A 10,919-nucleotide genomic window follows, 5' to 3' on the forward strand; every position below is an offset into this window, starting at 1 on the left:
TAAATATTAATAAAATTTACCAAAGCATAATTAATTAATGTCATCTTATTTTAGTTACAAAAAAATGTTTCTTTGAATCTTTAAATTTAAATTTAATTTAAGCTTGCGCTTCCTCATCAGTAATTCTATGGAAAATTGGCCAATCATGGCATTTCACTTTATATACTGCCTTTATCTTCATCAACGATTTACCGCCTTATTTATCTCCTAGTCATATGTTCGTCGTTGTTTCCAAAACACTTAGAACGGTTTCATAGTAGTTAATAATGTAGTTTTTATTGTTCTTTCGCTTAAAAATCATCTTAAACTAAGGTAAAATTTTTAAAATATTTTTTACGCATAAATAATTACTTTTTTAAACTATTTATACTTATTTTTATGATGTATTAGCTTATTATAATTATTATTTAGATACTCTGAAAAAGGCACGCAGTGATGCCGAAACGTCGTCAAAGTTTTAATTTTTTTTATATAAATGGAGTTCAATTGATAGCTCTAATTTGTTTTTATTTTGCCGTGGCCATAAGACAGAAGAAATCTTTTTTCTACAATTCATAAGTAGGGAAGAAGTGAATTGAGCGATAGCGAGGCTTGAAAGAAACAAGGCAACATGAAAGGACGATATTGAGAACGAGGCTTTGAGATTTAGTGGGAAAGAGTTGAGAGGGGAAATTTGAGAGGTATACAGCAAGGTTTGGAGGTGAGAAGGATAGCCTAAGGAGGGAGGACAGGGTTGGTGGTACCGATAATTAACAAAGGAGAGGGTATAGAGGATTCAAACTTGTGTCCGTAAGCTATAAAATATATACAGAGATACTCAGAAATAGATTAGAAAGGGTGTAGAAAGAGAAATGGATCATTCCACACAATCAGGCAGACTTCAGGATAGGGACAGGAACAGTAGACAACATCTACGTACTGAATTATTTAGTGACTGGAAACTTACGGAGAAAGAAAGGAAAACCAGTGGCCTTATTTGTAGATTTTGAAGCAGCGTTCAAATTCAATAAACAGAAAGGTATTATGGCAGGTTATGAAAGAGAGGGGGTGTATGAAGGATTGGTCGAGAGAATAAGGAAGATATTTGAAGCGACCAAAATAAGGGTAAGGATTGGGAAACAAAAAGGGGAGGTTTTTTGAGTGGAAGGGGGCTCAGGCAAGGGTGCCCACTAACTCCATTACTATTCAGTCTCTTGTCGGCAGATCTAGAGGAGAAACTGGAGAAAAAGGGAAAACGGGGAACGGATCTGGCAAATAGCAAGGCATATTCTAAAATTTACGAAATTTAAATCAGACAAAAATCCAAATCAAAAATGCCATTTAACGTCCAATAATCAAATTGATACAAAATCCTGTCAAACAAAACAAGAATCCAACGACCAAATTTGGACCACAACGAATGAACGAAAACCAAAAAAAACACTATTGTCAAAAAGATTTTATTTAAGGGATAGTGTTTATTATGGAGTCAACTTATTTTAAATTTAATGGATCTTTCTATAGACAGAAATCTGGTACTCCCATAGGTTCAGTCATTTCTCCGATTTTAGTAGAACTAGTGATGGAAGATTTAGAGGTTTTTGTTTTTGGGAAATTAGATTTTGTTTCCTTTTTATTTTCGGTTTGTCGACGATACCTTATTATGTGTTCCTCTGAAAAAGTTACAGATTGTCATTGATACTTTTAACAGTTTTCATCCAAAACTTCAATTCACTCATGAAATAGAACAGGATTATAAAATCAGTTTTTTGGACATAGAAGTAATTAAGGGTTGGAATGGTAATATTATTACCAATTGGTACAGAAAAAGTACATATTCAGGTAGAATTTTAAATTTCCTTTCTGCTTATCCCTTTCAAAACAAAATTGCAGTAATTAAAAACTTAGTTGACAGAGCGTTAGGTTAGTCCCATTATTCATTTCACACAAAAAATTTGAATATTGTTAGGAATATCTTTTTTCTGAATCATTATCCAAAGGAGTTAATTGAGAAACATAATGCAATTAGAGTTTAACAAATCAAAAACAAAGACATTAATAATTTGCTTGTAGATAATCAGAAAGAGTTAATGGAATATAGTTCGTTTAATACTTTTGTTCTTCCTTTTTTTGGTCTATAAGATCTCTTGCGGGATCTGTGGGATGAATTACGTGGGATAAACTGGCAGACTTCTTAATACTAAGATAGAGGAGCACAAAAGTGATGTTCGTTTGGGACGCTGTTATAAAAGTGTTCTTGCCAGACATACAAGGGCATTTGTTGATGTTGACCTTGAGTTTGACTGGGATAATGTTCAAATTTTGCATATTGAAAGTAATGAGAGAAAGAAGTAATTCATGGAAATGCTTTGTATTAAAAAACAAAAAAAGTTATCTATTAATTTAAAAACCGATTTGAATGGGTTGAACAAAAGTTATGGTAATATGATTAATTACATATAACGTAGCTGTTTCATGAATTCTGTTTTTCTTTAACTTTTTCTATTTCTGATGTAATTGTGACAGATATTTATATTGTGTTTACAACAGATTGGTCTACTGACCCTCATTCGATTCTCAGGTATCAAAGAGAGAGCACTTGTTCGTGGGTGCTGTCAATTTCTACCATTTAAAATTTTCTTGCCTTGATAAGGGTACTGTACGAGTACCGAAACGTTGGTAATGCAAATTTATTTATGTTTTTTTATTTTTATTTTATTGTAATTTAATGGTTATAAAAATATAAAAGACGAAAGAAGGAAAAAGAGAAGGAAGGGGATGTGGTTGGCTGCGTTCTCATTTTTCTTTCCTCTTTTTTATTTTTTTCCGAAAATTTTATTTTATTTTTTTGTTTTTTGGATTTTTTGGGTTTTTTACACAGTACAATAGGGTTTTTTTGGTTTTGTTTTATTCGTTGTGGTCCAAATTTGGTCGTTGGATCCTTGTTTTATTTAACAGGATTTTTCATCAAAGGTATATTCCGTAGCGTATGCAGGCAATGTAGTTTCACTAGCGGATTTAGTTACCTTAGCTTCTGGTTAGAGTCGAAAGTCGGGATTGAACTACAGATAAGGAGAAGGGTAGAATGTGTGACTAAAGTAATGAGGCAGCTGTAGGGTATAGGGAAGAGAGGGTTTAAAGATGACTAAAAGATGAAACTGAGGATTTTTGATACGTTAGTGTGGTCATTCCTAAGTTACGGAGTAAAGATCTGAGAATGGACGGAGCACAAGAGGGTGAAAAGTACACAGGAGAGATTCTTGAGATGGGTCATAGGATTTGGCTGAAGATGTCCAGAATATATGTTGAAAGAGGAATTAGGTAGAGGTAAAATGGTTATTAGACAAATGAAGAGAGCATGGAACTTTGAGGAGAAGCTATAAAGGGGGAGGAAAGCAGGATAGCAAAAGCTTGTCCAAGGAAAGTAGTAAACAAAGAGAATATGGGTAACACAAAAGGATCAAGGTGGGAGGCAAAGAGACAACAGAGGAGAAGATAGTGCAATATAAGTGCCGATGTCAGAGTATAGAAAGAGTTAGAGAAATGTTAGGTAAAACAGGAGAGTAAATGGAACCACGTTATACAATTTAGGATGAGAGAAGGAATGAGAGAGTGTAGGTACTGGATGGATGAGGAGGAAAGAAGATGCAGAGTCTGTTATTACGAGATAGAATCATGGGGGCATGTTTGAGAGATGTACGGCGGAGGAAATGGGTCATCAGAGTGTGCATGACCAGATCAACATGATAAGGTAGATCTCAGATCAGCAAATCGAGAATAATCGTGTTAAGACAAAGTGATATAATATCATTTAATATAAGCGGAATCTTTTTGTTTAGGTAGAAAGTATTATTAAGGTAGTTAAGTTGGTTTTGTAACGTACTGTAAAGGGAGCGGAGGCCCTCAAACCCGTAATAGGGAGAGAATAAATGCATACATTAAATAGATATTCAAACATACATACCAATAACAAAAACGATTAATTTCTGTATTTTAGAAAAATAATGTTAAAAGAAATTATGTTTACTAAAGAAATTTATAACGTGAACTAGTATTTATTATCAGAGTTATATTATTAACTTTTAAGTATATTTCAAAGATGTGCTGTCGAAAATGAGACATTGAGGTCGTACTTTTTCTTAATTTCACCTTCACTATTGGAATTAGTCATTTTTCACTCATTAAGTGGTAGTGAAAATTTCACTATGACAATAGATAATTTCACTAATTGAATTAGTGGAAGAAAGTGACGTTACTATTTTAATAGTGAAATAGCTTTTCCTAATGCAAATACTAACATTTTCATTATTTCAGATTTAGAGAGTAAGACTATATTTTTCTGACAGGGCATTATTGCAATTTTTTAACTGGAGGACAGTTTCTTGTTATTTATTGATAGCAAAGTTATACATACAACCGTACATAAATGAGTGACCTGTGTGACGGAAACAGGAAAAAAACCTGCGTGACGAAGGTTTAAGTTATTTATAATTATTTGGAGTATAATTTCGTGTTGAACGCTGGACGCGATTCACAAATGCGTATATCCATAATAAATGTATTGCACACGACTCTAATCATTACCAGTGCTTTCTTTTACTTTAAAGAATCATTATAATAATTAAATTATATAATAATATAGAATAAAATTACAAAAACAGCATTATGCTAATATTGAATCAATTATAATAAAATAATTTTAAAACAAAAGTTAGCGCGCGCATATGATAGTATAGTTTCCATCAATTCGATCTAAATCATTTCTCTGTATTTAATTGGATTAATTTTTTTTATCGCAGTTTATGCATCATAAACTTAGAAAATATTAAGCCTATTTCTTGATTGCATAACAATACAAAATTATATGTTTCAGTATTTAACAAAAAATAAATAACTTTGTATGTAAGAACACATTTTACATATCTAAGCATATTATAAAGAGACGAAAAAGTATTTAGAAATAAATCCAAAAGATAATATTTAAATCCTTTTTCAGATGAGACTCCATCCACCTGGAAGTGACTCGCCATATGATGAAAAAAGTCTACAAATGTTTGATCCAGTTAATAAAAAATTGAATGCGAAAAATAATTTCAACTGAAGAATAGACATAAATATGGAAAATTTAATATGAACGAAAAATTGTGTTTGTATATCTAAAATTAACTATACGCCACAATTATTAAGATGCCAATTTACTAATAATTATATCCTCTTTTGACAAAAAGCTGATTTCTCGATTTGAATTATATGCTTTACAGTCGTAACAAACAATCTTACACGAATATGTAATGTTTGTGAAACATTTTACAAGCAGCAGCACTACAAGATTATAATTCAACCTTTCTATGAAATTTTAATGCATTTGACAAGGAATATAAAATTTATATAATTAAGGAGGACGAAACATGTATACAAGACGTGCTTTCTAACCGCAACACGGAGTTTCTCTTACAAAGCACATGTATTGTTAATTTCAGGCACATTAATTTCTCTAATCTCTTTTTAATTTACCTTAAAAACTTTCTAATCATAGTAAACCAAAAGTAAACTGTTCAACTGTTATGAACAAGCTTAAGTAACAAATATTTTTGTTCTAAATTTTCTCTTTCGTTACAAAGCAGCGAAATTATGTTGCTCCTCGCTGAGCGAGGTAGCGAGTTGGTGTTCGCTTCTGATCATAACAGGGCATCCACTGCTATTCAGAGTCAGTGTTTAAATGAATTTTGTGCAACGCCTACGCGAGAAATACAACTCATTTCGTCTGAAGACAATGGGGAAAATGAGCGATTTCACAATCGTTGACATGATCGTGGCAGAATAGTACGTTTTACCGCCTAGTGAGGAAAAGTTTCCTAAGAAGTGGAACAAAGTGCGTGGAACAGTGGGAAAAACTGATTCTCTGTCGTGAATATATTAAATAAGTCGTCATGTAGCGCCATGGAAAATTTAGATTGACCTTTGCAACAGAGTGAATGTATATCCGTGACTAGTCCTTGCGTTGCTAACCTATGCGTCAATCAATTGAGAAATCACTTATTTTTCCAACATTTCTCACCTACCTTCCACGTCTACAATGAATCAGGGGGAATCAGTCTCCAGAAGGTGGGATTTTTCGGCCCCCACCACAACCTTCTAAACCTTCAAATCGTAAAAAGATTAAAAATTTTTCCTACATTTTGTAAAATTCTGCTAACATAAGAAAATTGCCTTTAAAATCTTTCTGCTTTTTCTGTGACAATGTTGGAAATGTTATGTGGTATCTTGAAATGTTTTGTTATATCTTACAATGTTTTTATATAATGTCTTAAAATTAATTTTTTAAAATAATAAAATATTTTAATTATTCCTAGGATTCTTCCTTTATTTTTTTATTGTCGTGAAACCTTAAAAAATTCTTTAAAAATCTTTACAAGCTTCAATTATTTTTGAATCGCTTAAAAATGTCTAAATATTATTTAAACTTACTCAAATTTGAAATTGCATTTTTTAAAACAAAATAAAGTAAAAAAAATGCACAATAAAGCGCAAAAAGAATGATGTTCCTTAATTTTTCTAAAATTATGTAATATGGCAAAATTGCAAGATTTTGCTTCAAAATCTTTTAAAAATTATTTGTAAATTTGTAAATTTTGTAAATTTGCTTTGTAAAACTTTTAGGAAATAATTACAAATGTTATGTTATCTTTTTTCAATTTTCTCTTAGAATTCATTAAAAAACAATCAATACAAATTTCCCACGAAAATTTTTTTCATTATCTTGACACTCTCCAAATTCACTTTATTCAAAAACTCCTCCTAATAGCCAGTTAGCCATCGAGGACGTATTGTGAAGTCGGGCGAGCTCGGGTTCGTGCTCGTGCATTATTGGCTTCACAAAAGACTTGCCTACGCAATTTGTAGCAGAGCCGGCTATCCGACAAGCTACTTTTAACTTATTGCTCTCAAATGGGAAAGTGGTGGTGGCCGAAAAATCCCACATTCTAGAGACATTGCATGGGCATACTCACACTAAATTTGGCCAAAATTATGCGTATGCAGTGCGTAATATTAAAAATCATGTTTACTTAAATTAGTTAGTAATTCATTTTTTTATGGCTCTTTATTTTTAACATATAAGTATTTATGCAAAAATAAATTGACATTTTTGGAGCTACCTATTTCGATGTTCTCGATATTTATACCCGTTTCATTGATTTAAAATTCTAATGTTCTGTATTACTAACATTATTCTGTACGTAGAACATTGTATCAACATTCTATGGTTGTGCTCTGCAGTTCTGAAATCAACTTTTTACGTTATTCAAGCTCAAATGAAAAACCTTGTGCATCCAATTGTGATTGCAATACTGTTCTCAATTAAAATTAGTCAATCTATTGAGTTAGCTCAGCATTAAATAATAGTTTCCGACGTGTAAAACACTATTAATGTGGACATCGATTCTGATAAACTAGAAACTCTCCGAGAAACTCTATTCTTCTAAAACATGAAGAACTTTAAAGCAATTGTTTTGAAAGATGAGCCTGCTGTAAATTTTTTTCTGAAAAATTAAGTTTACAGATACTCGTTCAATTTCCGAGGACACTCAGTCGCATCCCAGACTGTAACTGGAAAATTTATAATTTCGCTTTGCAAGTGCAAGACTTTACAGCATTTTCACATATTCAAATAATGAGAAACCTTAGTAGGTCCGATAAAGTTTTAAATTCTTTTACCCTAGGCATTTTAAATTAACCCTATAAATAAAGTACAGTGTGGAGAATAGGGTGGTCCAAAAATACATGGCAGCATGTTTTTGCACGCTAGAGGGCAACGATCCCCCCCATTTTATTCCAAATCCGAAAAAAAGAAATTCCCTAATTTTTCATTTCTTTATTGATTTTTTTTTTATTTTAACAGGTGCCGGTTTTGACTTGACGTTTCCCATGTAAAATGCATGAGGAAAAATCCCTTTTTGAGTTTTTAGAATAATTTTTTAGGGTTTGAAAAAATGTGACGGGAAAGTATGGGGGCCTGTAGAGAATGTATCTAACGAAGAATTTCATCTATCAGACATAGGGGTTTGACACCCCTAACACACCCCTGTGAGTACCTTAAAACACCCCTTAAAAACAGAAATGTTTGATTAATGTTTGATTTTAAAAAAATCAAAACGAAATAATTTAAATAATTCCCTTTTGTTTAAATAATTGAAAATGAATGACCTAATGTTAATAAATATTCCACTATACCAATAGTAATCATTTTTAGGGAAAAAACAAATTAAAAAAATATTAAGCAAATTCTATTTGTTTAAACAATTAAAAATTAATGAACCAATGTTATTAAATATTCCACTAGGCTAACAGTAATAATTTTAAGGGAAAAAATAAATTTTTGAACAAAAATATTTAAACAAATTCCATTTGTTTAAATAAATAAACATTAATTAACCAATGATAATAAATATTCCATTAGACCAATATTAATAATTTTAAGTAAAAAAATACCAGAATACAGTGCTCAAAATGTCGATTTCATGAAGAAATGACATTTCTTCTTTTCAGGGTAGTTTTCCGGTACTTGTGGGGGTATGTTAGGGGTGTCAAACCCATATATATGGTACAAGAAATGATACTGGGGGAATCGTTGCCCTCTACAAAATAAAAGCCTTTTTGAGCCACCCTAGTGGAGAATGAACCACATGCGCGAACAAGCAGCGAGTACAAGAAAAAATGTCCCTATAAAAACAGTTGAAAAATGCTCATTCTCAACATTCAAATTTCACAGCGAAATGAAATAAATGATAATGATACTGCAACACTAACAAAATATTACATCATAAATAAAATAGCACGTCATAAGAATAAATGAAAATTCAGATTCGAACACGCAATCACGAAAATATGTTTATACTTAGCGCAAAATTTGTTCATACTCTCCAGAGTTGCTGGCATTTATTCATAAGCTAGATTCATAAAGTAACTCCACGAAAAGAATCCGGCGACGCACAGTGGTCTAAAACGCCCAAAAAGTTGGCCAAAACCTGAAGACTCAATTTTTCGCCGATGAAATTTCCCACTTAGAGGTTATTAGGGTTGCTAATCTCGAATTTGAAGTCCGATTTTCCAAAAACGAAATGGCGGCTACAAAATGGCGAACGCTTTTTCGAAATTATTGTTAGATTTACATGAAACTTGGTGTATGTAGGTTTTTAGGGTCGCTGATTTCAAATTTGAAGTCAGATTTTACAAAAACAAAATGGCAATCACAAAATAGTGGAGACTTTTTGAAAATTCTGATTAGATTCGCATGAAACTTAGTATACATATGTTTTTGAGATCGCTGATTTCAAATTTAAAGTCAGATTTTTCAGAAACAAAATAGAGGCACGGGACAGTAGTCCCGCGTTCGCCTTTTACTTGACCAGTCAGTCTATCCCGTTCTTTAGCGTCGAGGTTGGGCGGTGCGACCACACAAAAATGAATCGATTACATCGAGAATCGCAGAAAGTCGCACCTGAATTTTTGATTTTCCAGATAGTAAAGTATATTGTGCAACAAGGGGCGAAAGGCGACAATTGCTCGAGTGCGAAGTTAGATGCCCGAGCTAACAAGTAAAATTATTGCCTCACCCCGACTAGCGCATACACTTTTTCATGAAAAATGTATCAAAAATTTGACTTGAGATGCCTGCCACTTTTTTTCGTCTCATCAAAGTTTTATTCTTTGTAAATACGTAGACAGTGACAGATATACGTTAGAATGGCACGATTCTCGAAACAAGATTCGATAAGAGGGAGAATGGCAGCAGACAACTGCAGATAAAGTAGAATGTACATACTTTCGTTATCGGTTACTGTGTAAAGTTACTTTCGCAGTGGCCTGTTTCTACTTTCAAGTCTAGGGTTGAAAACACAACTTTCGACCCTCGACGGAGGCATCGAAAGTCCAATTTTCGATACATGTGTTATGAAAAGAACTTAACTTAAATTATGGATCTGAGAACAACGCGGAGTCTCGCGGAAACCTAATTTTTCGGACGATTCTCGGAAAATTGTTAATGTAAAACTTATAAACAATTATTACACAAAGTAAATTATTAAAACATATTACCAACCTTGAGGTGCCTCCGCCATCCTCTTTTTGAAGATTTTTGCTCATTCGACAATTCCTGTGTGCACTTTGAATGTTGTTTTTCTCATTCCTTGTAGCACGTTGCAAGGAGCACGATGTAACAAGGGCGACTTTCAGACGCTACTACGCGTTTCGTAGGCCCCTATCCATTTGCTATTCGAAAAATAAATGCGGAGGCACCTCGTTTACTGACTATCACATACAAAATCTCTCGGATTTTTTTTTCTTAAGTTTTGACCAACTTTTTGGGCGTTTCAGACCACTGTGCGACGTAAAGTCTGGAGATCTGGCAGGCAAATTTACCGGATCTCTTCTATTAATCCAGTGACCGTTGAATCCGCGAATCGGTACTCCAGGCGCGATTGCCGCTGATGCTCAAATTCGCACAACCAGTTAGGATTTCCACACTCCAATAATACATTTTATGCCGATTCACCGTACCATGGTTAGTGAAAGGCCGCTCGTCTGAAAATAATACTCGAAAAAAGAAAATCAGGTTACCTTATGTCGGCTGAAGCAGCTATTGATCAAATTTTATTTGATTCTGAAAATTAATGCCATAAAGTTCCTAATGCAGCCCTTAAAGATATATACTGCTTAGAGACATTCCATAATCACGGCTTAGTTGTCGATTACAAAAATAGGGGTTATGAGCGGCTACGGCTAATGTCGCGATTTTATTATAAATTATAGTAATAGTTTTTCAATGATTTCTTTTTTACACCTGTACACTACTGTCAGTGTTGAATTTGTTGATAACCCCCAGAAAAAGAAATAAGATCAAGTAATGAGGCGTTACAATAACACCCATTAAAACCCAAACA

The 10,919-nt window shown here is 33.0% G+C and overlaps 1 protein-coding gene across 1 annotated transcript in view; it reads left to right on the top strand.

Annotated features, from left to right (window-relative positions):
* Positions 1-6,340, top strand: part of LOC117175156 — a 99,242-nt gene extending 92,902 nt beyond the window's left edge. Inside the window, exon 4 of the mRNA XM_033364749.1 lies at positions 4,976-6,340. Within this exon, the coding sequence (XP_033220640.1) occupies positions 4,976-5,080 (105 nt within the window). The 3' untranslated portion in view covers positions 5,081-6,340. The remainder of the gene's footprint in view (positions 1-4,975) is intronic.
* Positions 6,341-10,919: the final 4,579 nt, after the last annotated feature.

The sequence above is a fragment of the Belonocnema kinseyi genome, chromosome 6 (assembly GCF_010883055.1).
Source record: "Belonocnema kinseyi isolate 2016_QV_RU_SX_M_011 chromosome 6, B_treatae_v1, whole genome shotgun sequence".
Classification (NCBI taxonomy): Eukaryota; Metazoa; Arthropoda; class Insecta; order Hymenoptera; family Cynipidae; genus Belonocnema; species Belonocnema kinseyi.